This window comes from Yarrowia lipolytica, chromosome 1B, assembly GCF_001761485.1.
Source record: "Yarrowia lipolytica chromosome 1B, complete sequence".
In the NCBI taxonomy this organism is placed as follows: domain Eukaryota; kingdom Fungi; phylum Ascomycota; class Dipodascomycetes; order Dipodascales; genus Yarrowia; species Yarrowia lipolytica.
Genome location: NC_090771.1, coordinates 1,909,450 through 1,935,708, shown reverse-complemented (window position 1 = coordinate 1,935,708; position 26,259 = coordinate 1,909,450). Strand labels below are relative to the sequence as shown.

The window sequence follows — 26,259 nt, the reverse complement described above, 5'->3', positions numbered from 1 at the left end:
AGTCACGATTATAAATATGTGCATGGTCTTTACTCAAGATCGTAATAGTCCAGAATGACATCAAACACCCAATCAAGAGTCTCGGCCACGTCGAAATCGGTGGTGGGCACGATTCGGATTCCTTCTCTGGTGGCGTCCTTACTGGGTTCTCCGTTGGGATTTTCGTTTTCAAACAGCTGTTTGTGGGTCTTTAGGTAACCGGGCCAAACAATGTTGTGGAAGTATCCCTCAGGATCCTTCCAAAACCCTTCCAGAGTGACGTATCCGGATCGAGCTTCTCGTCGAGACTTGAGGTTTTCGTAACTGGATCTGACCAGAATCTTGATATCGAACAACTCGGTGAATTGAGCGTCATGGTAGACCATGATACCATCCAGAATGACAATCAGCTTGTTCTCAAACTCAGGCATGTAAGGGTGCATTCGACGCTTAAAGGCGTCGACAGCGTTTTCATCAAGAGCAGCGGGTCCCAGGGAGTTCTGGTCCTCCTTCGATTTGAAATTTTTGGGCAGCTCTCCAGTCTGCTTGACATGGCTCAAAACCTTGGACAGTAGCTTGAAATCAAAAGCCTCGGGACAATCCCAATCTTGAACTCCATCAATAACTGGGATCTGCGAGTCCTCCAGGTAAAAGTCGTCTTGGTGGATGATGATGACGTGGGGAAGAATGTCTCGAAGCAGACGAGCTAGAGTCTGAAGTTAGTGCCAGTTCTGTAACGGGGACTGCACCTCGTGCAAACGATTCATACTCACACTCTTTCCACTGGACGAGGGGCCACTGAGTGCCACCAAAGTGACCTCGCGCTTATCCTCCTCCTTGGCCAGTTTTTTCTCAGCTATTTTTCGTCGGATCATGGTGTGATGGTGTCGAAGATGATTACTGCACCTAGCTGCGATAAGCCTTACTGCTTACATGCAGCTTAACAATGTGAGACGAAGGGGGGTCTTTTGGCAATGAGAAACAAACTGATATGAGGGGAAACTAACTGCTCAACTGATAGTGCAATCTGGAATAATTTTTGTTCCATCAAAAAGGTTCCAGGTTTACATGGCTTTGCGTGCAGTCGGAGAGGTATATGTTTACCCATGATATTTCTTGGGGCACGTACAGTAATACTATAGTTACACAGCAAGATGATCTTGTACGGTATGTACTTGGTTGAACCAACACTGACTGAGACAAACGACAGACTAAAACAGCCGTGGAGTTATGCCCCCTAATTTGATTAGCCAGTTTTAATGCTTTGATGGCTGGTTCTCAAGGCAACTAACTAAATAGTTGCTAATGACATTAGTACGAGTATTGTAGCGACTTACTTGTACATGCTGTACTCACCTTCAACAAGAGATGTCAATGACTATTGTCGTACTCGTAGAAGCACAACACAGTATGTACAAGCAAGACATTTTGTGCGACGCTACAAGTACAACTACAAGTAGACGAACATGCACTGGTGTGTACGAGTACAGTACCAGCAGAAGAAGGATAAGTCGTACTCGTGGGGAACAGTGAGTGCCGAAAATAACCAAACTACGTCATATTGTTCCACTTCATTGCCACACTGTCCCAGAACCCCGCGGATTCACCTGCCCGCTACCTCACCTTGCACTTGCACTTTTTTTACTGTGCCCCGCATGCGCCATACAAAGAAAACAAAGCTGGCGGTCACATAGCTACGCTCACAGTTTTGGCTGTAGCCGAGAGCCACAAACAGACGGCAAGTTCCTGAAAACTCGCCGGTGTAACGGTCTGTTCACACTCAACATCCTCTATTGGTTTTTTGGCCCCTTTTAACGATGTTTCAAAACGTCTGGAATGTCTTTCGGCGCTTTTGGCCTTGTAGTCTTGCCCCACTATACCGCTCCTCACCCCTGGACCATAAACAAGACTAGAGACAATGGTAGAAACATGAACCCCTACCCTGATTGAGAGACACTACCCAGTGTTTAAACCTTATTCGTCAGGCATGCAGAAACTACAGTAATACTCCCAACACCACTGCACATCAGAGAGAATAATTGCTGTAAGTGAGAAGCAATACACGAGACAACTACCATAATGTCCGATCCCATTAACGCCAACCCCGAGGTTATCGACGTGTCAGCCCTGCCCACACGGAACAAAGGCCAGTCGCAGCTCGATCTGCCTCTTGGAGCCTTTCTAGACACACATCCCACACCCCTGTCTCTGATTCAGAACGAGTCCGCCAGCGGATCCGACGACGATGATGACGATGACGAGCCTGAACCTATCGATTCTCAGGAGATTTACGACCTCATCGCCACCATCTCCGATCCCGAGCATCCCCTGACTCTCGGTCAGTTGGCTGTTGTCAAACTGGAAGATATCTGGGTTCACGACACTGGAGACAAGAACAAGATGGCCGAGATTGTGGTCAAAATCACCCCCACCATTACCCACTGTTCTCTGGCCACCCTGATTGGACTTGGAATCCGGGTGCGACTCGAGCGAGCTCTTCCTCCTCGGTTCCGGTTCACTATCACTGTCAAGGAAGGTACCCACCAGAGTGAGAATCAGGTCAACAAGCAGCTTAACGACAAGGAGCGGGTGGCTGCAGCATGCGAAAACGAACAGCTGCTTGGTGTGATTTCAGGTATGCTAGCCACTTGCCAATAAAGAGCGATTTTGGACAAATGCGTCGAAATTACGATAACCCTGGTACGTACAGGCACTCCATAAACCTTTTTTTGCTTTTTTCACAGGATACGAGCGATCGACCCGACATGTGGATATGTGCACTTGCCACACCCAAAACACGTCGATTGGCTTGTTCCACGGCATTTGTTGGGTCAGGGGTGGGTTGATTTTAGTGATCGCCGCTACAAATACGAAAGAGCTGGATGATCATCTGGCGATATTTACACAACAACAATGCAACAAAAGAATGAATCCACAAAATCGGACATTAAGCTCGTTGACTAACAGGTTTCTTTGTTAGGTCATCATAAAACAAAAAGCTGGTGTTCAACCAAACCCACCCCGCAGTGTCTTGAACCAACGGTGTGAAGAGACACTCCCCTCCCCCGCACCCAAGCAGCCAGCTTTTCTCCCATTCAGCACAGAGTTACTTTACGCCCTCCCCACACTCTTTTTTATTGCAGTTTGAATGCCTTCCAAGCTGAGACAACAGGGGAAGTTAACTCTAGGGGACCCCGCTAAATCGAATCTAAAGTGTGCATTTCTTATACGTTTAAAACATTCAATGTAGGCATGCCCGCGGAAACCGACTCTGAGTCAAGTGTCTTATAAATATAACGTAGCTGGCAAACCCTTGAACAACTTCTCGCATCTCCCCGACACATACAACTAGAATCGATACACGTCGATGTCGCTACAGAACGTGGTATCACAGATCTCGGCGCTGGTGCCGGGTCTGTCTCCAGCGCTGTCAGCTCCAGAGGTGTCACAGATGACCAATGTGGCATCCGGAATGCTGGCCGAACTGACCGCGAACTCCAACGGACTGACCCCCACAGAACAACTCCTCTCTTTACTACCAAAGCTCGTCACTGGCCCAGGTGCACTGTCCGGAATTGTGAGCCATCTACCTAATGGACTCGTAGAGACGCTCCTCAACTCGCCCTATGGACCAGCTGTGATCGACATTCTCACTTCACAGGTGGGAAACCGACCTCTTGAATATGACGACCTGCTCATGTCTATCTTTCCCATTCCTGTGTGGGCCAAAACCGGAACTGGAGTCATGAAGATCGTGTCCATGGCTCACGACATCGTGGGGTTCAACCTTCCCCAGAGTGTTATCAACCTGGTCCTGACAACCCAGTACAACATCTACGGAGGCTTTCCTACGCCAGCAGATGTTGCTCCTTCCGCTGTATTTGTTGCAGTCAACGTTATTCTAATGGCGGCCCACTTTTACATCTTCTTCCGAGGCTTCCTTAGACGACACTACTTCTGGCCGTCGTTCGGTCTCGGCTGGCAATGCATTCTCAACTGTCTGGGATTTGGCATGCGTATCGGCTGGGGTAAAAACCTGCTGTCATTGCGTCTGGGTATCGCGTCCACTGTGTTTATCATTCTCTCTATCATTCTCATCAACTTGATGAACTTGCTGCTGGCTCACCGTATCATGACTTTCAGACACCCAGAAACGGGAGACGCAACGTGGTTTGGCATGCTCATGATTCTTGTCTACTTGGCTATTGGAGGAGTTCTTCTTCTTGCAGTCGTCACCGAAGTCACCATTTTCTCGTACTTCTTAGACTACACACATTGGAGACAGGCGACAGGAGGAATGCAGGCAGCCTCCGTTCTGATTGCAGTAATATCAGTAGGAGGAGTCTTCATCATCGCTATTGCTTATGCTCTTCCTCGAGGCTCTCTGGCACTGTCTAATCAGGATCGAAGTCGTCTCCCTGCCTCTAACATCGAGTCTTATGGTATCTTCTACTTTCCTCCAAAGTTCTCACAGGTGTTGCAGTACAAGGGAGACCCAACTGCCAAAATCTCCTCTGGAAAGCTTGCAGCTCGAGTCATTAATGGACGGGATCTTAACTTCTCTGCATCTCTCATCGTCATCACGTCTGTCATTCTCTGTGCAACCTCAGGCATGAGAGCTGCTACCACTTTCATTGGAGATCGATGGAGTCACCACAACAAGCCCATTTTTAGCCCTACACTTTTCTATGTCGGATTCGGCGTCTTCGAGTGTATCTGCAACGTTTTGTATCTGGTGGCCAGAGTAGACTTGCGATTCTACATCCCAGACATGCCTCGAAAAGGCTATGGTCCAATTCTGGTGGATCCCGAAACAATGCAGTACACGGATCCTTACACCGATGGAAGAGGTGTGGTTATGGATGAGAAGAAGGGATTTACGGATCATGTAGAAGACGTCATCAATGTGCCTGCTCCCACATACAACCCAGCCTATGCCCTGTCTCCTCAGGTGGCCATGGCAGCTAGAGCCATGAATGCTTCCCAGATGCCCCCTCTGCCCAAATCCGGCCCACCACCTCCTGTGAACAAACACACGGACTTCCAGGAAGCACAGACCCTGCCTCCAAACAGTTCTTTTGTAGAGCCTCCTCCTATCGTGCCCCCTCCCATGCCCCATCCCACTCTGATTGGGGAGCCGAAGATGCTCTACACTCCTCAAATGGTGCCTCCTCCCCGAATGACTCCTTCCAACACTTCACCCAGAGGATCTTTGAAGGGGTCTCCAAAGCTCATCTCTCCCGAAGGCTCTCCCAAGCTTCCTCCACAGGCCCCCACCCTCCCTAAGGTGTCCATGGGTTCCCCCACCCTCCCTAATATCAACATGGACTCTCCTAATTTCGGTTCTCGTTCGGCTCCCAAAACAGAGATGGTCTCTCCCACAATTCCTAATATTTCCCACTCTCCTGCTGCCCCTCTGTCCATGCCTCGACATTCTCCTTTACCCTCGCATGCTCCCCAGCTTCCCGAGATTCTGCCCACTCCTTTTCCCCAGACCCCTTATCAGATTCGTACCGCGACTCCTCCCGAGTTTGCAACCCCCACCAACATTCTTCCCCCCGTCAGCCCTCAGCATTTTCCTGAGCCTAGTTTCACCCCGGTTGAACCGGGATCTTCTGGTCACTATGCGCGTCCCTATGAAGAGCCTGAAGATGAGTTCCGGTTTTCTCGGGACTCTGAAAACATGTGACCATAGAACTACCTTTATGACCTTTCCATTGCACCCTTTTTATATAGCACACTCTCTTATTTATTGCATGTTTAATTATGACCCTGATGACCCTATGCTGAATATTGTAGATGTTACAACAACAGTGTACAAGTAGCAGGCACATAATTACATGAGTACATACTGTACAGTAATATGCGTACAGACATACAGTACAGTATGTACTTGTACTTGTATTACAGTACTTGTATATACATGTACTTTACATGCTCTGTAGTTCAATAGCTGACCGTGTTCTACCAAATAGCCGCATTCTTATAAAACGCAACATCATCATGGGTACAAGTACCAGTACTTCCAATTGAGGCAAGGTCAACTGACTAGATGTCTCAGATTGGCGGTGGAGGTTACACTTTGAGCCTTGGTCGGGTGGGTAGAGTGTCGTTTATAGTAATTACTACAAGTAGGGTACAAGTGTACTTGTATGAGTGAATCAGAGCAAGTGGTAGGACTGAAAAGAAGTGAGACAAAAGATAATAATTGCTACCTTGTACAATTAGAGAAGCCATGGTTGGTTGACTGGAATCGCCATTGATGTCAGAAGTATTAGTGGGCCCTGTCTTTTTACAAGTAGATCCGAAAGAGCAACGTCAACCGAATCTGGTCACACGACAGACCGACAGCAACGTTCGTGTATGGAGCTGCTACGGGATGGAAAGTCCCAAGAAATCTTGGATGCGTATTCGATGTGTATGGTGACCTCCCCCGATGGGATCCAGAAAATAACCCTAAACACACTCCCACCCACACGAAACAAGTAGATTGTCATTCAACACTCAATTACCACAAGTCAAGTCAGCCTCTTCTTGATAATACCTTACACATGGTGAGTATGGTTGCAGCGGTGGCGACGCATATGGTGAAAAACGACGACCAGAAAGCACGTTGACACAACTCATGTCTCCACCTCACACCTAACACAGTCCATTGATCCGTCTACAGGTCTCGTTTCCGGCTGGGAAGTCCGTCATTCGCGAACCCGGAACCTGCCCTACTACTTCCACCCCGCCACCAGCAACTCATCGTGGGAGCCGCCGGCCGGCACCGACTCGGACCTGCTGAAGCAGTACATGGCCACCAACTACTCGCAAAAGAACACAGCTGTGCCCAATACTGCTCCTGGCACTGGCAATGGCTCTGGCCAGAAGATCCGGGTGTCGCATCTTCTCATCAAGCACCGGGATTCGCGACGACCGTCGTCGTGGAAGGATGCCAACATTGAGCGAACCAAGGAGGAGGCTCGTGCAATTCTGGAGGGACATCAGGCCAAGATCAAGGCTGGTGAGACCACCATTGGTGACCTTGCCGTGTCGGAGTCCGACTGCTCGTCTGCACGAAAGCGAGGCGACTTGGGTTTCTTCGGCAAGGGCGAGATGCAGGCCGAGTTTGAGCAGGCTTCTTTTGCTCTGGAGAACGGTCAGGTCAGTGACATAGTCGAGACAGCCAGTGGTCTCCATCTGATTGAGCGTACTGGTTAGGTGCTCAACACGCAGACACGGATGAACTGATGGAATTACCTGTTCCTGTCTTATGTTCCTGCTTTCTTCTGTAAATTAAATGTTGTTTATTATCCTACTCGAACTTGTACTTGTATTTGTATTTGTGAATGGCTCGTAGGAGACCCCCAGTATAAACATAATCAACCCACACAGCCTGCAAACGGCACTATAGACAAGTGTTTAGGGATGCTTATCCCTACACGGCACACCTTACAAACAAAGGCTTATGCAAGGTAACGGTCGAGAGCACCGTTTTCCAAACTCTACACAACTGATACAGCACCGTAACGGATCGCGCCGTCCGGTTTTCAACAGAAGTATATAAACCCCGTGTGAGCCGCCCTCTGTTCGCGATGTCGCCCATACCGTCGTTTGTGTCTCGCCTACCCCGCCAACTCCAGCGTCTACATTCTCTCAAACCTGTCACCAGTCTGATTTCACCCCTCACTTTTAGGCCTGCTCCAACCCAAAAGCCACTACTCCATCACCTACCTACTTCCTCCTCCTTTCCCACTACCCCACGCACATACTGCCAATTGCACCAGGGCCACTCAGGATTAGGAATGACAGCTGCTGCAAAGAAGTATGCTCTCCTCGCGCTAGCCGTGCTGGCTGTCGCCGTGTTTTCTTCTACTCACTGGGCGCCAGCCAAAATGCATGTCACAATGTGGTATTCTTGATACTGTGACTTGGCCAGCGTGGCATGAAGGATGATGGCCGATGATCTGCAGCTGATTGAAGACACTTCAATGTTGCATTGACCTCACGATAGTGATTATGTCACTTCGGTGTCCAAAATTAACTGCTGCTCATCTACCCTCTTCATTTGTGTCATCTGCCCCTTCGCCACCCTAAATACTAACTCAGCCCCGAACAGGAGCGTGTGCTCCTCCCCCAGAATGTCAAGGCCACAAATTATGACCTGACTCTCGAGCCCAATTTCGAGACCTTCAAGTTCGACGGAACGGTGGTCATCGACCTTGACGTCAAGGATACTTCCAACACCGTGTCGGTCAACGTGCTTGAGATTGACATCCACTCCGCGCAGCTCATCTACGACGGAAGCAAGTACCCCGCCGCTAAGACCGAGCATGACGAAGAGACCCAGACCACCAAGTTCACCTTCGACAAGGAAATGACTGCCGGATCCAAGGCCCAGATCGATATCAATTTTACTGGAACCCTCAACGAGAACATGGCTGGTTTCTACAAGTCCACCTACAAGGACGAGAAGACTGGCGAAACCAAGTACATTGCCACGACCCAGATGGAACCTGCCGACTGCCGAAAGGCGTTCCCCTCCTTTGATGAGCCCGGCCTCAAGGCCACCTTTGATGTCACTCTGATTGCCGACAAGCACCTTACTTGTCTGTCCAATATGGACGTCAAATCTGAGAAGGAGCTCGACTCCGGAAAGAAGGCTGTCTCTTTCAACAGAACCCCTGTCATGTCAACCTACCTGATTGCCTTCATTGTCGGAGAGTTCAACTATGTTGAGTCCAACCTGTTCCGAATCCCCGTCCGAGTCTACACTACTCCCGGTCTCGAGTCTCAGGGCCAGTTCTCCGCTGATCTCGGTGCCAAGTGCCTCAAGTTCTTCGAGGACACCTTCGATATTCCCTTCCCTCTGCCCAAGATGGATCAGGTTGCTATCCACGACTTTGCCGCTGGAGCAATGGAAAACTGGGGTCTTGTCACTTACCGAGTTGTTGACCTGCTCTTCGACGAGAAGAAGTCCGGCCTGGCCACCAAGCAGCGAGTTGCCGAGGTTGTACAGCATGAGCTTGCCCACCAGTGGTTTGGAAACCTTGTCACCATGGACTGGTGGGAGGGTCTCTGGCTCAACGAGGGCTTCGCCACCTGGATGTCCTACCTTTCCATGGACCATTTCTTCCCCGAGTGGAAGATCTGGGAGTCGTTCTTCGTTGACAACTATCAGCCCGCCTTCTCTCTGGACGGTCTTCGATCCTCTCACCCCGTTGAGGTCCCTGTCAAGACTGCTGACGAGATCAACCAGATTTTCGACCACATTTCATACGCCAAGGGTTCCGCTGTCCTTAAGATGATCTCCGACTATCTCGGTCAGGACGTCTTCCTCCAAGGTGTCTCTAACTACCTCAAGAAACACTCGTACGGCAACACCGTCACCACTGACCTCTGGGAGTCTCTTTCCGAGGCCTCCGGTAAGGACATTGTCTCTGTCATGGACACCTGGACCAAGAAAATTGGTTACCCTGTTCTTACCATCACTGAAGATGGTGACAAGATCCACGTCAAGCAGAACCGGTTCCTCACCACCGGTGATGTCAAGCCCGAGGAGGACGAGTCCATTTACCCTTGCTTCCTGTCCATCCGATCTGACGCTGGTGTTGATAAGGCTGCTGCCCTCAAGCAACGAGAGGACACCTACGAACTACCTAAGGGCGGCAAGGAGTTCTACAAGATCAACGCTGAACAGGTTGGTCTCTACCGAGTTGCCTACCCCAAGGAGCGGATGACCAAGCTTGCCGAAAATGGTAAGCAGGGTCTGCTTTCTACCCTCGATCGAGCCGGTCTTGTTAATGATGCCCAGGCTCTTGCCACTGCTGGTTACCAGAGCACCTCCAACCTGCTCACCCTTCTGTCCTCTTGGAACAAGGAGAACGAGTACATTGTGTGGACCACCCTCGTAGCTGCCATCTACGGTGTCCGAAACGCCTGGAAGTTTGAGTCTCCCGAGCTTCGGGATTCTCTCAAGAAGCTTCAGCGAGAGCTTGTTTCCCCCATGGCCAAGGAGCTTGGCTGGGAGATCACTGACGCCGACTCTTCCACGACTCAGGCTCTGAAGACCCTTCTCTTCGGTGCTGCTGTCGACGCTGAGGTCCCCGAGGCTGTTGAGCACGCCAAGTCTCTTTTCAAGTCCTACGTACACGATGGCAACAAGGAATCCGTCAACCCCAACCTGCGAGGCAACGTCTTTGCCGCGGGTGTCGAGTACGGAACCGAGGCCGACTGGGAGGCTCTTCTCAAGTTGTCTCAGACCACCGACAACAAGGATGAGGCCAACGCCTGTCTCCGAGCACTTGGTTGCTCTGAGGATGCTGCCATCAGAGAGAAAACTCTTGGACTCCTGCTGGACGGCACTGTTCGAGCCCAGGACATCTATATGCCTGTTGGAGGTATCTTATCCACCCCTGAGGGTATCCGAGCTTACTGGAAGTGGATGACCACCAACTGGGCTGCTCTCTCCAAGATTGTTCCTCCTGAGGGTAACATTCTACCCTCCATGATTACTCTCGGTGTTCGAGGCTTCACCAAGCCCGAGGATCTTGCTGCTGTCGAGGAGTTCTTCTCCACCCGAAAACACAAGGGATACGAGCGATCTCTGTCTCAGGCCATTGATGTTGTCAACTCCAAGATCAGCTGGCTTGGTCGAGACCGAGAGGACGTCAAACAGTGGCTTTCCGACAACAAGTACCTGTAATCTTGTAAGTGTATATAGCTAGTTAATGACTTCTTATGTGACCAAAGTTGTACAAAGGTTCTTCTGAGTACTGCAGGCTACACGTTCACGTAGAAATAACCGCCACGATGAGGCATTTACTGTCAATCCATATAACATTGTGGCCCTATATACGGTTATCGAACGTGATCACGGAGCTTATGCTGTACAAGTACATGTGTGGAGTGGAAGAGAAGCAGGAAAGATCAAATAACAGAGAAATCAGTAATTGTACAAGGTAGCGTTGATTTTGTATGGAGATTTGTCCTCAAAAAGTTTGAACACAGATACTACTGTACGAATATATACGTACTTATCACTGTCAACAGATCACTCAAAACAAGTACAATTACAAGTACATACTCTGAGATTTGTGGATGTTCATTCTCACTGATCATCGGCAACACCCGAGAGTTTGTGTATGATGAAGGAGAAATATTACGGTACAAGTACCGTATCACACATTTGCAGTCAGTATCGTTGTTCTATATATTACTACGATCTTTCCATCAACCCTTATCATAAAAAAATGCCAACAATCGATGTGGTTTCGAGTATCGGGTCCGTATTTTTTTTTTTTCTGCATATACATTCATTTAATTATAACTTTGCTGTGAAAGAATAACCTTTGAAATGAATGTAAAAGTACCGGTAATTTAAGTTTCATCAAAGTCTAAATGAAGTACTGCCATTTTTTCAACTACTGTACAATGGTTCGAAAGATTGTATGGACAACTAAATGTCAAGATGTAACATTAGAGCTATAAGTGTTCAACCATCAGCATCATATACATACTATCACTGTCCCTGTATTTACAGTATAGCTGCATGCATGTGAAAGGCGCTTCTTCTCTTCAGCCCTAAGTACACACACATCTCGGCCTGCCATCGCAAGAAAAATCCTCGATAGTGTTGATCACTGAACAAAAAATATGTGCTGGTTTGTACTGTTTTGTCTTCAGAGCTATGACAACAAGACTTGATCCAAACATAATTTATAATTTTATATACTGTACTCCTCCACATGCTATCTACTGTACATCTTTCTACTCCTCGTACTCGATGAGAACGGAGCCCTGCTTGACCAGGTCTCCAGGAACAAATGCCACTCTCTTGACCTTAGTAGGCTGTTCACGGGCAGATCGAACAGTGGTCTCCATCTTCATCGACTCGATGACCAGCAGCTCATCATCCTTGGACACGACATCTCCAGGCTTGACTGTGACTCGAACGACTCGACAAGGCATAGGAGTGGCAACCTCCAGGGCGTCGGGGTCATTGAAGGAGCCTCCGGCAGCAGCACCGGCACCAATTCGCTTGTTGACGGCAGTGATCCAGTCAGGAGTGGCCAGCTCGACTTTGTGATGGGTTCCTCGGTGGAAGACATGGACCTCGTTAACGTTACCGAGGTTGGAGTCGTTAGAAACAACGGTGTTGACATGCTGGCCTGTGGGGAACTTAAATCGGGCCTTTCCATTGAAGTGAGAAGCAGTCACGTTGCCAATGGCTTTATCACCGACCTTGGCGGCAAAAGTGTGCTCGGTGGGGTTGGTGCCGGGGAGCTGAGTCAGAGTGACAACGACAGACTCCTTGCCGTTCTTGAAGGTAACCTCTCGAGTCTGCATTGAAGACCAGCCAGCAGTTCCGACGGAAGAGAAAGCGTTGGCAGCCTCCAGAATGGATGGAGCAGACAGGGCCTTGGGGAAAGCTTGGGCAATGGCAGCCTGAACGTAAACCTCGCTGGGGGTTCCCTCGTTGGCAAATAGGACCTCGCCGTGTCGAGGAATGAAACCGGTATCGAGATCGGTGGGGTTGTTGCCCCGGAATCCCTCGTGCTTGAGAACTCGCTTGATGAATTCAATGTTTGTGGTAGGACCAACAATCTCGTACTCATTGAGAGCCAGACGCAGCTTCTTGAGAGCCTCCTCCCGAGAGTCACCTCGAACAATGAGCTTTCCGATCATGGGGTCGTAGAGGGGAGAAACGGTGTCGCCCTGCTCAAAGGTGACATCAAGTCGGGGGTTGCCCACCTGGGGAAGCTGCATATGCACAATCTTTCCAGAAGAAGGCATGAACTGGTTGAAGGGGTCCTCACAGTAGATTCGGGCCTCGATTGCATGCACACCAAGCTTGTCCATATCAGCCTGGATCTCCTCCTGGGTCTTAGGCAGAGGTCGACCGGAGGCGATAAGGAGCTGCCACTCAACGAGATCAACACCAGTGACCATCTCGGTAACGGGATGCTCGACCTGGAGTCGAGTGTTCATCTCCATAAAGTAGAACTGTCCGTTGGGTGAATCTCGGTCGAAAATGAATTCGACGGTACCAGCTCCCTCGTAGTTGACGGCTCGAGCAGCGTCACAGGCCTGCTTGTACATCTTCTGTCGGCAGTCGGCGGAGTAGAGCTCAAGGCCGGGGGCAGGAGACTCCTCAAGAACCTTCTGGTGTCGTCGCTGGACGGAACAGTCTCGCTCTCCGAGAGCCACAACGTTGCCGAACTTGTCGGCAAAGACCTGGACCTCCACGTGACGAGGTCGCTTGATGTACTTCTCGACGAGGACACGCTCATCACCAAAAGAGGACTTGGCTTCAGACTTGGCGGAGGCCAGCTGCTTTTGGAAGTCAGCCTTGGACTCTACAATTCGCATACCCTTACCTCCTCCTCCGAGGACAGCCTTGATAAGAACGGGGAAGCCCATCTTTTCAGACTCGGCCTCAAGAAACTTGGGATCCTGATTCTCTCCGTGGTAACCAGGAACACACGAGACACCAGCATCGGTCATAATCTCCTTGGATCGAGACTTGGAGCCCATGGCCTCCATAGCGGCAGCAGGAGGGCCGACAAAGATCAAGCCAGCATCTTGGACCTTCTTCGCGAACTCAGAGTTCTCGGAAAGGAAACCATAACCAGGGTGAATGGAGTCACAGCCATTCTCCTTGGCCAGGCGAACAATCTTGTCCATCTCAAGGTAACCCTTTGTGTCAGCTCCGAGATTCAAGTTGTTGTTTGCAGATCGCGAGAAGGCGAGGTTTCCATCGGGCTCGGTGTAGAAAGATGTGGTGTCAATGCCCATTTTGGAGGCTGTATCACACACTCTGTGGACGATTTCTCCTCGGTTAGCCACACAAAGAGACTTAAGGATTTCGGGCTGCACAGAGGCGTTGGACTGGGAGGCAGCCTTTGTCGAGTACGACCGTAGCGTGGAGTTGATCACTCGTCTCATTGTTTTTTCTGTTGTTGAATGAAGTGTAGCGTAGTAATTTTTTACTCTCTGGGGCCTCTACTTTATATATAGTCGATAGCCGCTACATCAAACCTGGGGTCAACTTTAATGCTTCGGGGGGATTTCGGCCCCACAAGTTCGGGGTGAGGGCGGAACCACAAGATGAAATGAATGGAGGTAAAAAAAAGCTGAAAGGGGGTATAATCGGATTGTAAAAAATGTATTTTATCACTTTGAATACTGCCTCTTCGATTTGTGGTCCTCTCTGAGGATATCCTAACTCCTCCCCTTCACCTTTGCTTAGTGATCTCTTCCCCGCACATTAACCGACATCACGTGAGTTATTTATCGCTAACCGTGGTGTGCAGTATGGGCGTGAAGGACATAGCCGTGTCAATATGTGATTATATAAGCGCATAGACACTGAGGGCTTTCAATATCACTCTCTGAAGTTGACCAATCACATATATTTCGCTCGGTGGGGTAACTGATTAGTCTGTACACGACCCTGTTCCTGTCTCGCTGGTGTTTCAAAAAAGGGCTCCTTCCCCAGACAGGCGAAATTCAAATGCCAGACAAAGTTCCATAAAAGTCGGTATGTGACGTACCAATCGCTGGTAATAACAGAGCCTTGTGAACGATAGCAAAAGCATTCTAATGCAATTGTTTAGTGAAAAGAAACCACGGCCCTGTGATATATAGATCTAGCCCAGATGAAAAGGCTTCCGGCATATAGCGCCTAGTGAGTCGTGCAGTACACCCTCTCGCAAGTAATTCATGGCCAGTGCCACAACGATACTCTATTGTCCTCGGTTATTGTCCCAACTTTGATCAGATGTTATCGCCAACCTACAAGTAAGTACTTGTACTCATATCGGTACATGTACTGTGTGGAGCGCTAAGTGCATATTGGCGACGTCTGTTGCCATTCGAACCAGGGTAACTGCGTAGGTTTTGAGTGACTCGCACTACCTCCTGAAGCATGGAGCGAGCCTCACACGCTATATTAATCTCGGGTTGAGTTACTCGATATGCCTAGGTACATGAACCAGTAAACAGCTAATTACAGTAGGTATTTAGAAGGCGTTGAGAAAGGGATAAAACGGAGCATGAACAGATATGAATAAAATGCTTTCGGCGTAAATGTTGAAGAAACTCCGTTCATAATGCAGTCTGTCCCTCCTTTCTCAAGGCCCTCTATCTCAATGACCTCGATCCGTTGCTGCAACTTTTTCCGCTGTGGGGTACATTAGGTTCATTTCAATCACCCTCTACATAACATGGACTTACAAGTGGTCTCTCATATATGTGCTTTTTATCTCTTTCACCATCTCTGCACCAGCGGGAATGCTATGTACACCCACGAAAACAACTCTGTGCCCGAGCTCTCTCTCGACCGCGACTCTGTTCAAACCAACGCCCAGTCTCCAACCTCCAATGGTAGCAGTTCCAAGATTCATGTCCTGAACGACATTCTGACATCACCGGCCATTCTCCCCAGTGTCATTTTGAAGCAGGAATGTAGCCGGTCCCAGAGCCCCGAGGGATACGCGCTACAACGCAGTATAAAGCAGCTGCCTCCAGTGCCCAGCTACAGGGTTCCTCAGTTTGACGAGGCCACATCCCAGCCCGTTGGGAGTTCCCACCTGCAGCACATGAGGCAATCGAGACACGAATGTGAGGGTCACTGGGAGGCTAACAATAATTGTGCCAATTTAAACGACGCCCCAAACAGAACAACGCCAATCACCACCACAACACCAACAGCACGTATTGGAGACCACGAAACCACCAGCTCATCACCCCCCTTAACAGCACGCAGCTCTGTGGTACATTCACGAATCGCATCTCTCATCCACACGCCCCAGGTCATAGAGGGATGGTCAATCACAACACCATCAGAAGCAGATACACCCGAAGTTTATTCGTCGCCACACTTCCCGCTAGACTCGCTGACAGAGCATCTGCGATTATACAGTAATAATACCACCACGGCGACCATGGATCACGTGGCGGACTCCCACCACGCGGCGGACCTCTCTGCAGAGCAACAGTTGGAGCTCCAGTTGCCTCCTGCGATCCAGGACTTGCTATACCAGCCCCACAATGCCACCATGGCCCAACGCACCTTCATCATTGCCCTGCTGTGGCAAAAGTGGCCCCAGTTCCGCGCCTCCCCCGTGGCGGGAGAGGAGGTGGTTCTGTTCAAGAAGGGCCTTCTCGACAACTTTGCCAGCGCTGTGGGGATCATCGGAGACGACGTGGAGGCCGAATTCAATGTCCTACCGCCCGACCAGGACTTCATGCCTCCAGATCAACTCGATCAGACAGATATATGCGACCCCCATACCATGCGGCTCAAGCCGGGGTTCACCGGAGATGACTTTGACACAGTACCGGTGCGCTTCTATAGCCTGCTGGACGAGTGGCGTTTGCTTGACACAGACTCACCTGTGATTAAGCGATTCTACATCGCTGATCCGCCCCGTCTGGAGCTCTACCCGCCTGAATTCACACTGGCTCAGTTGCGCCAGAAACGCACCCTGGATTGGGAATCAGGAGACCGGCAATCGCGTCTGCCTACAATTCAGGTGTCGGAGATTGAGCTGTCGCGTCTGAATCAAGAAATCTCCGACCAGCTCGACATCAGAGGTGATCTGCGAGTCTACGCCACATCTGAAGCGCTGGACGGACCCGTTGATCTCGCTACCTTCAAGCGCATGCAAAAGGTGCGTCTTCAGAGCCCTTACACAACCGATAAACTGACTCCTAACCTGATCATCTCAGCAAAGGAGGCCCGTGGATATATTGAGGACAGTCTCACGGCTGGACCCACAATGGGTACCACCGGTCTCAGCAACCTCGGTAACACATGCTACATGAACTCAGCGCTACAGTGTCTGGTTCATGTACCTGAGGTTGTGGAGTACTTCTTGTCGGGCTATTACGAGTCCGAAATCAACAAGGACAACCCGATTGGTAAGAACGGTGATGTGGCCTTGGCATTTGCTGAACTTGTGCGACGTGTCTATCTCGACAAGTCAAGCACATATGCTCCTCGGCAGTTCAAGTCCATTGTAGGAGAGTACGGGCCCCAGTTTGCTGGCTACGGGCAGCAGGACTCGCAAGAGTTCCTCGCCTACCTGCTGGACTCACTGCATGAAGATCTCAACCGAATTCTTCAAAAACCAGCCACTACAAAGCCCGAGCTGGACCCTGAGCGGGCTGGAGATCCCTTGGAGGTGGCTCGAGTGGCTGTGGAGTCGTGGGATGTGCATCGATTGCGAAATGATTCGCCAATCCTCGACCTGTTCACTGGCATGTACAAGTCGACGGTTGTATGCCCTGTCTCACAGCAGGCCTCGATTACCTTTGACCCCTTCTCAGATCTCACTTTGCCTCTTCCGGTGGACGACTCGTGGTCGAAGGATTTCATTTTTGTACCTTATGACACCTCCCAACAGCCGTGCATTATTCCTATTGAGCTGAAGAAGCACTCTCGGTTCCAGGAGCTTCGGCAGTTGGTGGCATCAAAGGCCGGTGAGAATGTAAACCCAGAATCTCTCATGTTCTCTGAGGTGTACATGTCGCAGTTCTTCAGACACATTTCCAGGGATGAAACCAGCTCCGTTTCCGAACTTATTCCTGGGAACGACACAGTGGTGGTGTATGAGACGGGTCTTTCTGCCGACGAAATGTGGTCGTATCATCACGATCTGGAGCCAGCGAAGTTCATTGTTCCGGTTTTCAATCGGCTGGAATACACTGACACGGAAGAGCAGCCCCTGTCTTCCTATGCTCGGCGTAACTCCCAGTTTCTGTCGATTCCGTTCTTCATCACTGTCACAGACGGAGAGGCTCGTGACTTTAGCTTAGTCACCAATCTCATCTACAAGCGGTACTTCCAACTTTGTCGAAGTGTTGAGGAGTGGGCTGTGTTGGAGGAACTCGCTTTTGATGTCAACTATGTGACTCCCCGAACCAACGATATCCCTCTGGGCGGATTGTCGATGCTCAACGCTGATCGAATCTTCCCCATGTCGTCCCGTCTTGATGCCAGCGAGTCTTCTGAGCCTGACGTGATTGAGATTGACGCTAGTCTGAACACCCCAGACAAGGAGGATGTCAAGATGGAGGACGAGAATGAAGGAGACCAGGCAGAAGTGGAGACTGCTGCTGAAGAAGCAGCTGAGGAAGATGTGACTGAGCCTCCAGTTGTGGCTGAGGAGCCTGCTGCTATTGAGAGTGTGGTGGATATCTCTGATGACGAGGCTTACAAGTCTCTGGTTGAGTCTACTGGTTCTTCTGTGACTCCTTCTGAGTCGAACTGTTCGGAACTGCCCGATGCTGTTGATAGTGGTGCGACTGCAGTGGTTGCAGCACCCTCCGTTGACGGACATGCTTCTCTACCCTCTCCTCCCGCTCCTAGCCATTTTGTCACCCATACTGAAGGTATTGTTTGTGATTGGCAAGGAGACACGGCTGCCAAATACCTTCATGACTACGACTCTCTGGCCACTTCTCTTGAAACTAAGGTTGATCCAAAGTTGGAGGCTGTCAGAGCTGCTCGAGCAGATAAATCTAATCAAGGTATTGATCTCAGTGAGTGTTTGGATCTCTTTTCTGCCTCTGAGGTACTCTCCGATGATGATCTTTGGTACTGTCCTGTTTGCAAGGACTTCCGACAGGCTACCAAGAAAATTGAGCTGTGGAAGTGCCCTGAGATTCTGGTGATTCATCTCAAACGGTTTTCAAGCAGCAGAAACTTCCGAGACAAGATCTCTGAGGTGGTTCATTTCCCTATTGAGGGTCTGGATCTAACTGAGCGAGTTGGAGAGGCCAAGGCTTCGGACTCTCCCCTCATCTATGATCTTATTGGAGTTGACAACCACATGGGGGGTCTAGGAGGTGGACATTACACTGCTTTTGCCAAAAACTTTGTCGATGGTAAGTGGTACCATTACAACGATAGCAGTGTGTCTCCTATTTCCGAGAACCAGCTGGTTACAGCCAATGCCTATCTGTTGTTCTACAAGCGTCGAATTCCTACTGCCTCTGGTGATGCAACTGACACAAAGACTCACGAGATTCTTCGAGATCTTGTTGCCAAGCGCGGTGAGAACGACCTGTCTGTCTACTCGTCGTTCGTGGCCTCTGTCGAGGGCAAGCTCGTCGGGGGTAGCAGCTCCAACACGCGTAGTAGCGGCGGCAGTGGTGGTGGCTCTACTAGCAGTGCGTCCAGTTACTCTTCTGGCTCGTCCTCGGGACCCTTTGGTAGCAGCAGCAGCTCTGTTGCTCCTCGGCTCAAGTTTCGTGGTAACATGGTTGTGTCTCCTGAGTCTCCCTTGGGCAACCCTCCGGCCTACCCTGGCTCCGGATCTGTTTTGGGCCCGTCTCCTCAGAGCTCTGCGGATGCCACCGAGCCTCCGTCGTCTGTGGGCGGGATCCCATGGGAGGCGGCTTCGCTGACACTGTCGTCATCGGATGAGGAGGACAACATGGCTTCAGATTTGCCAACTCCTGGAGATTCAGATATGCATTCCAGTGTTTATTCTGAGCCAAAGGTGGTTGACACGGAGGAAGGAAGAGAAGAGAAGGACGACGAGGTGATAATTATTGATGATATTTAGCTAATTAATGCATGCATAGAGTGTTACTGCTGTGGGTAGACGAGCATGCTACGCACGATGAGTGTCTTTTCGTATAAACTTGTAGACATACAGAGCAGTGAAAAATGAGGTCGCACTAAGGCGCCGGTTGTATTGATAGCCTAAGACACCACCTTTACTACATGTGATTGTACCGGTACTTTGAAGAAAACTGCATCGTACTTCCTTGTGATTCAGATATTGGAAATCCGGGGTAACAAGGAGTGCTAATGCCGTTATTACCATGGCTGCAAATGGTACTAGATTGTCATGCAGGTTTTTCACATGTGTATGGGATAGCCTCCCGAGAGCCGCCTGGTACGTGTATGTGACCTTTAGAATGCATGGCAACATGGAAATCTTCTCGATTGTCATCATTTACATCCTTGAAATATTCTAGAGAGCATCCAAGCCGGTTTTATCCGGTTTGAACTGGGGCTACTAACCGCTAAAGCCGGAGTGATCGACACAACTCTAACCTTGAATGGTTGCGGCTTCCATTGACAATCTTGAGGATGTCAGATTTAGTGAAATTTATGGGCGTGAGTCGATGTTTTCAAAATACAACACCACAATTTCAACATACATGGGATGTTAGACCTATAATAAGGTGTTTATCCACTTCTAAATAGGTCCTGGAATGTCATCTAGCAATATGCTGTCTACCTCACAGGCGCATAATCGTTGGAGCAGTGCTACAATTGTAGGAATAACGCTATTTGGCCGAGGTTTATTTGAGCACGATACATGAAGACAGAGATGTGCGATGTATATAAATATCTTTCTTCCCACATGAGATAACCAGAATACTCACAGATTAACACACCATGCCTACCGTCGAACGATCCAAGTACTTCCCTTCCGCCCTGGAGCGATTCAAGTTCTGGGACGACCGATTCACCACCGTTCGAAAGACACTGCCTTATGGATCGTGGGATGACCTACTCTACAACCGATGCAAGCCCGTGAGCGCCACGGACGACCACAAGGGCTACACGGAGGTTACCTTTGAGTTCACCATCACCGACGACATTCTCAATGATCTCGGATCCATGCATGGAGGTGCTGTCACGTCTCTTCTGGACAACATGACCACCATGGCCAACTACTGCGATGTGCGAGTGTGGAAGACCATCCCCATCTTCTACGATGCGACCGAGGACGAGCCTGAGGAGGGTATGGTCTTTAAGAGCCTTACTGAGGACCAGAAAGATGAGATTTTTGGCCACCTGATGCTGCACATTGGAGACTGGTGCGGTGTTTCTCGATCTCTCAACACAACCTATCTGCGGGCTCTGGAACTTGGTAAGACCTATACTCTGAAGTGCAGCACTCCTTCTCGAGGCATGAGATTGCATCATCACCTTGGTCAGATCTTTGACCAGCAGGGACGACTGTGCGTATCCCTGGAGCACGGCAAGGCCCACAACGGAGCACCTGTCTTCAAGTTCAAGAAGCCTACTGAGGGAGAAAGCAAGCTGTAAGCCAGCCACAAAACATTAGACAATAGATAAGATTATTACAAGTACTACTGTGCTTCGTACGATACAGTATCTCCCAATAACTCTTTCACTAGCCCGCCAGTAGCAGACAAAGCAAAAGCACTATCAGCAGATAGATACATAAAATAATGATATGACACACCTTTCTGGAGCATACTTGGATCCCTTCCAAATAAATTTTCGGAAGGGAAGAAATCAAAAATTATAGGCCCCGTCCGTAGACGACAGTCCAGAACGTCGGCGCTGTGCAATGCCAACCTCTAGTCCGAAATCCTGGCCGACTTGATCGCCAGAAATTTGCCTAAGGTAAGTATGCTGTTCAAAAGTGGGTGCAAAGGGGTTTATATATTGCCCGAAAAAAAATTCTGCAACTCTATTTTTCGCCCTAACCCTTTGCATGGGTAACCCTACCTGATGCTGCAAATTGTGCTTACTGGTGATAGAAAGACATAATTATTGATGAATGTTAGGATCAATTGATTAATAAATTATATGAGCTAATCGAAACCGTCGTCGTCGTCAAGAAGAGATATTGTCTGGTTACTAGTAGAGGATGTGGGTTTGGCTGCAGGCTTTGTAGCTGGAGTTGCCTTAGATGCAGGTCTGGATGCTGTCTTAGGTGCCACCTTTGAAGCTGATCTAGTAGATCTCGTCGTGGTCTTAGGCGATTGATCTTCAAGTACGGCTGCTCTTCTGGATGAACGCTTGACGGGCATGACCTCTTCCTCCTCGTCGCTGTCCAACACTAGGCTGATGTCACTATCATCATCTGGAACAGCGTGATCTGATTGAGAGTCAGAAACTTCGTTGTCGGAATCGATGATTGTGGCCTTGCTAATAGCCGGTTTACGGGCACTAGCTCTTGTGCTGTGAGCTCCTCCACGAGCTCCTCGTCCTCGCCCTCTTGTAGTGCCTCTTGTAGCACTACCTCGTCCCCGTCCCCGGCCTCTTGTGGCTGTGGTAGTAGGTGCAGTTTCGAACTCGCCGTCTGATGATAGGGTGCTGTGGGCGCGTTTATCAGGTGTATCTTCTCTGACAGACACAAGAGAGCCAGCTCGAACAGCCTCTCTACCTTTTGTCTTGGCAGAACCCATATGCGTCAAGAGACTTTCTTCGTCCAAGTCATTGATTTTGAGTAGTTCTGCCACCTGGAACTTGAGAGATCCGTCGACGAAAGCCTTGACGGCGTTCTTGTCGTTCTTGTCGACGAAAGAAGCCACTGCTTCGCCCAGTCCGTTCTCTGGAAGCAAACATAGTGCTTCCTTGCCCAGAATCTCTTCTACCAGGGTTTGGACCTTCAGATTATCCAGAACCTGACGATCAGCTGTACGCGATACAGCCTTTCTCAAGTCCTGCTGTGTAGCAGCAGAGCCTGTCGTATCTCGAGCTTTCTTCTTGTAGAACTGAACCACATCATTGATGTTGGCTACCCTGCCCACATATCTGTTGGAGAATCGTCGCGGGTTCTCGACTTCGTATCCTCCAGAGTACTCGACACGCAGGCGAATTAAGGGTAGCGGTGGGGTGACTCCAGCTCCAGCCCCAACATCTTCTTCAGCAAGTCCATGTTCAGCCAACCATTCGGAATTGGCCTTCTCAATCATCCCATCAATTTCCATGCTAAGGTATTTGGAGATTTCAATCCATGCCTCTCTCCCTGGTGCGATTCCAGAGTTACTCAAGGCCACCTCTTTCATCACGAAGGGCCTCACTGTCTTGAGACGGATCTTCTCAAGCTCGTATGTGGTTCCAGTGATGCATAGGATAAATGCGTATTTGGGCTTTGCTTCTCCTTCACAAAGAGAGGTTGCCACAGACGACCCTGCCTGCAAGACGTGGAAGCCTTTTTCCGGGTTCTCCTCCGGAACCTCAATGCATTCATGCTCATGACCCCAAATTATCATGTTGAGAAACTGGGGCAAGAAGTTTCCTGGCAAATAAGATGTCTCTGTATGTGAGGCCCTGTTCTGGTGAACAGCCAGCAAAGAGAACCACGCCTGGTCATCTTGAGGGCGCAGAAATTCGACATTTCCAGATGCAAAGGTTCGAAATAGCCGTTCGTCTCTGACGTTGGCCAGTCCGTATAATGCGAGGTTGGTAGAGCCTTTTCTAAACAACAGAGGAGTGACTGTGATCTGATCGTTCTGAGTTACTCTACCGAAATGGTTGATAAGTCCCGTGGCAGCGAGAACGTCGTTGGGGCACAGCATTGCGTCTCCTCCAGAGTCGTCGTGGTTGCCTGAAATAGCAAATACCGGCACCGAGACGTTGATGTTGGGATCCTCGTAGTTGAGATGATTGAAGGTTTGATCCAGCGCCAGTGTGGGGTCACTGAGCAGTTCCAATTCACAGGGCCGTTCTCCGTAGCAATTCATTCGCAATGATCGGATCACCTGGTACATGGACTTCCTGCTGGGCTTGTTGATGTGGAACAAGTCTCCTGCTTGCAGTACCATGTCAACATCCTCGGTTCTGGCTAGACCCATGATCTCGTGAAACGTCTTCCATGAATCGTCGCCGCGAATGGGATCCTGCTCGTTGTAGCCCACATGGTTGTCCGTGGTGATGAGGATGCGGATCGTGTCAGGTCCTCTTGTCGTCATGATGTCATTAAGCAGTTTCGATAGTGTAGTTTTAGGTTGCGTTGCACTGAGCTGATGGTCTGGATCGCCACACGCCAGTGATGTGCCATGCAGTAGTTTCGGACTTGCAGTCGTAAAATGCAGTTGGACACGGATCTGGGACTACAGTATATGGAGCTTTTAGTTTTTAATTGATTCACACGTGGTATATACAGTACTTCTACTCCTCCGCAGGGTGAGCCAATGAGTGTAACCTCGTGGTTTCTGTTTTAGTCAGAGCTACTATACAACTACATACTGTACACACATGTACTACAACCAGTCATCATATTGTACCTGTACAAGGACCGGTGACTTGTAAGTATGGTTGCCGCTGCAATACTTTATACAAGTAAATATTAAAGGTGTGTGTACTGTACTTGTACTTGTATATAATGAAGGGTCTCGTTGTCTTTGGGTGTACACCTCAAGGTCAGATAAGACATCTCATTTCAGCTCATGTTTCTCCACCTACGAGTGTAGAACCACGACGCGCTTGACATGTCCATCCCCAACCTCTTACTTTCGACGTTGCATTAGTGGATTTACTACATGAACGCGTATCATGTGCTGGCTGGCAAAAGAATGTTATAGTTGTCAGTTATTGACAGGACCAGAACTACGAGTATGTACTGGTGTTGTAAACTCGTTTTATCGGCAGAGAGGCCCGTTTCGAGCGACACGTACATACTGTAATGTCTTTATTTTACTTTCAATAATAATACCCACGCCTCCTTGTCTTCTCGATTACATAATTTAACGAACTGAAATTATTCACAGCTCAACCGTCACTTCCAGGGTAAAACTCAAAGTGTATTGATCCAGAGCAAGCCTTATTTGGTAAGTGAGACTGAGAGATACCAGGTAGCATGTTACGACACTACTTGTAGGAAGGGTTGACCAAAGAGCAGGGGTCTTCGAACAGATAATAACTCTCAGCCCCTTCCAAAAATGGATCCTATGAAGTTGCTGCTCTTCTCCACCCTTCTGTTGCGCTGTGTTAAGTCCATATTTCGTTAGCTAACTAATATTTGCACAACCACCATTTCAACCAAAACAAGCATCTCCCACGCACATAATCTAGTTAATCACTCTAATTCAGGATAACCTCCCTCCACACTCCCCACCAACCTCCATTGTTGCTACGTGAAAAAGAAGCCCTATATATACAATCTATATAATAGCGCCCTTTTTCGCCTTTGCATCGCTCTCCTGCCCGACCCCCGTCCCCCTTCTACCCTCTCAAAGTGCTCACACTAGGCGGCCTGAAAATCAACTTTGCCGCACCCAAAATGTTGTCTTCCAGCTCCACCCTCAAGCAGTACCATGTGATCGAGTGGATCACCGCCTTCACGCTCATCTTCTTGTGGTACGTGTCAGAGAGCGCGGCGCCCTTCACGCGTGAATTCATCATCAGCGACCCCACAATCAACCACTCACATGTCACAGTTGAGCGTGTCAGCTCAGAGGCTTGTATTCTCTACACCATCATCATTCCCTTCTTTGTGCTCATTGGACTGTCTGCTATCATGGCCCCCCGACCGCAGGACCGACTCAAGTTCATGTCCATCACTCTGTCCACCTTTCTGGTTGCCGCCTTCTTCAACGGCTTCATCACCAACTTTCTCAAGATTTACATGGGCCGACACCGACCCGACTTCATTGCCCGATGTGAGCCCTCCAAGCGAGCTCCCATTGATAAGTATGTGACAATCGAGGTTTGCACTGGAGATATGGACACCATTTTGGAGGGCATGAAATCCACTCCTTCTGGCCACTCCTCCACAGCTTTTGTGGGAATGACGTTCTTCTGCTTGTGGGTATACGGACAGATCAACGCCTACAAGACTTATGGGAGCAAGGCCTCCAAGCTGCTGCTTGCTTTCTTCCCCCTTCTTCTGGCCATCTATATTGCACTGAGTAGAACTGAGGACTACCGACACCACTTTGTCGACATTGTTCTCGGATCTTTGCTGGGTATGACCATCGCCTACTACTTCTACCGACGCGAGTTCCCCCGAACCACCTCCAAGACCTCTCATATCCCCTACTGTCTCGGCAGCGAGGGAGCTGACGACGACCATCATTACGACCGAGTTGACGATGTTCAGCTCGAGAACCAGGTTTAAACCAAACCAAACAATATAAAAACGGATCTGTAGAACCGGATAGAACTTGATATAAGTAACGAGACATGAATGAATGTATGGTTGGAGGCTCGTGCATAGCTGCACCTGGTTTAATTCCGCCCGCGCAGACTGTAACCAAGATAAGCTGACTAACTTGGAAAGGTTTCCTATGAGCGAGTTGAACGGCTCAACAGTGACACCATTTACTGTAGTTGCTAGTTCAAATGAGTGTATAATTTGTACCGGTACTCTACTTGTACAACTAACTTCCGTTAAGCCATTTCAACTTACTTGCAATTATAAAAAAAATGACAAAAGTGATCTCACCCATACAAACTCCGTTATTTCCACACCCGCCGGAGATCCTACGGAACAGAGAGAATCAGATGTATGCTGCACCGCTCGTCTACATCTTGGCAACGTTGGCTTTCCAAACATGCAAGAATAA

At 49.4% G+C, this 26,259-nt stretch overlaps 11 protein-coding genes and 1 non-coding gene across 12 annotated transcripts; 8 read left to right on the top strand and 4 right to left on the bottom strand.

Moving 5' to 3' along the window:
* Positions 1-29: 29 nt before the first annotated feature.
* On the bottom strand, positions 30-854 carry YALI1_B19348g (uncharacterized protein; the record flags this gene model as incomplete). The annotated part of the gene is made up of 2 exons (XM_500897.2): positions 30-692; positions 753-854. 2 exons carry the CDS (start codon positions 852-854, stop codon positions 30-32), a joined length of 765 nt encoding a protein of 254 aa, XP_500897.2.
* A 1,204-nt stretch (positions 855-2,058) lies between these two features.
* On the top strand, positions 2,059-2,637 carry YALI1_B19336g (uncharacterized protein; the record flags this gene model as incomplete). The annotated part of the gene is made up of 1 exon (XM_500896.3): positions 2,059-2,637. One exon carries the CDS (start codon positions 2,059-2,061, stop codon positions 2,635-2,637), a length of 579 nt encoding a protein of 192 aa, XP_500896.1.
* Positions 2,638-2,752: 115 nt separating this feature from the next.
* YALI1_B19326g (uncharacterized protein) lies at positions 2,753-3,180 on the top strand (the record flags this gene model as incomplete). The annotated part of the gene is made up of 2 exons (XM_068282093.1): positions 2,753-2,954; positions 3,056-3,180. The coding sequence occupies 2 exons, from the start codon at positions 2,753-2,755 to the stop codon at positions 3,178-3,180; spliced, it is 327 nt and encodes a 108-aa protein (XP_068138194.1).
* A 166-nt stretch (positions 3,181-3,346) lies between these two features.
* YALI1_B19323g (uncharacterized protein) lies at positions 3,347-5,668 on the top strand (the record flags this gene model as incomplete). The annotated part of the gene is made up of 1 exon (XM_500895.3): positions 3,347-5,668. The coding sequence occupies one exon, from the start codon at positions 3,347-3,349 to the stop codon at positions 5,666-5,668; it is 2,322 nt and encodes a 773-aa protein (XP_500895.1).
* An 862-nt stretch (positions 5,669-6,530) lies between these two features.
* Positions 6,531-7,185, top strand: YALI1_B19290g (uncharacterized protein; the record flags this gene model as incomplete). The annotated part of the gene is made up of 2 exons (XM_500894.3): positions 6,531-6,533; positions 6,631-7,185. The coding sequence occupies 2 exons, from the start codon at positions 6,531-6,533 to the stop codon at positions 7,183-7,185; spliced, it is 558 nt and encodes a 185-aa protein (XP_500894.1).
* A 374-nt stretch (positions 7,186-7,559) lies between these two features.
* Positions 7,560-10,669, top strand: YALI1_B19276g (uncharacterized protein; the record flags this gene model as incomplete). The annotated part of the gene is made up of 2 exons (XM_068282092.1): positions 7,560-7,876; positions 8,074-10,669. 2 exons carry the CDS (start codon positions 7,560-7,562, stop codon positions 10,667-10,669), a joined length of 2,913 nt encoding a protein of 970 aa, XP_068138193.1.
* A 1,064-nt stretch (positions 10,670-11,733) lies between these two features.
* Positions 11,734-13,911, bottom strand: YALI1_B19217g (uncharacterized protein; the record flags this gene model as incomplete). Its single annotated transcript, XM_500892.1, has 1 exon — positions 11,734-13,911. One exon carries the CDS (start codon positions 13,909-13,911, stop codon positions 11,734-11,736), a length of 2,178 nt encoding a protein of 725 aa, XP_500892.1.
* A 1,280-nt stretch (positions 13,912-15,191) lies between these two features.
* Positions 15,192-19,541, top strand: YALI1_B19205g (uncharacterized protein; the record flags this gene model as incomplete). The annotated part of the gene is made up of 1 exon (XM_500891.3): positions 15,192-19,541. One exon carries the CDS (start codon positions 15,192-15,194, stop codon positions 19,539-19,541), a length of 4,350 nt encoding a protein of 1,449 aa, XP_500891.3.
* Positions 19,542-20,386: 845 nt separating this feature from the next.
* Positions 20,387-21,043, top strand: YALI1_B19153g (uncharacterized protein; the record flags this gene model as incomplete). Its single annotated transcript, XM_500890.3, has 1 exon — positions 20,387-21,043. The coding sequence occupies one exon, from the start codon at positions 20,387-20,389 to the stop codon at positions 21,041-21,043; it is 657 nt and encodes a 218-aa protein (XP_500890.1).
* Positions 21,044-21,225: 182 nt separating this feature from the next.
* YALI1_B19143r lies at positions 21,226-21,375 on the bottom strand. The gene has a single exon (XR_011031466.1). It is a non-coding gene; the product is annotated as a YALI1_B19143p (small nuclear RNA).
* Positions 21,376-21,558: 183 nt separating this feature from the next.
* On the bottom strand, positions 21,559-23,664 carry YALI1_B19120g (uncharacterized protein; the record flags this gene model as incomplete). The annotated part of the gene is made up of 1 exon (XM_500889.3): positions 21,559-23,664. One exon carries the CDS (start codon positions 23,662-23,664, stop codon positions 21,559-21,561), a length of 2,106 nt encoding a protein of 701 aa, XP_500889.1.
* Positions 23,665-24,974: 1,310 nt separating this feature from the next.
* On the top strand, positions 24,975-25,811 carry YALI1_B19107g (uncharacterized protein; the record flags this gene model as incomplete). Its single annotated transcript, XM_500888.3, has 1 exon — positions 24,975-25,811. One exon carries the CDS (start codon positions 24,975-24,977, stop codon positions 25,809-25,811), a length of 837 nt encoding a protein of 278 aa, XP_500888.1.
* Positions 25,812-26,259: the final 448 nt, after the last annotated feature.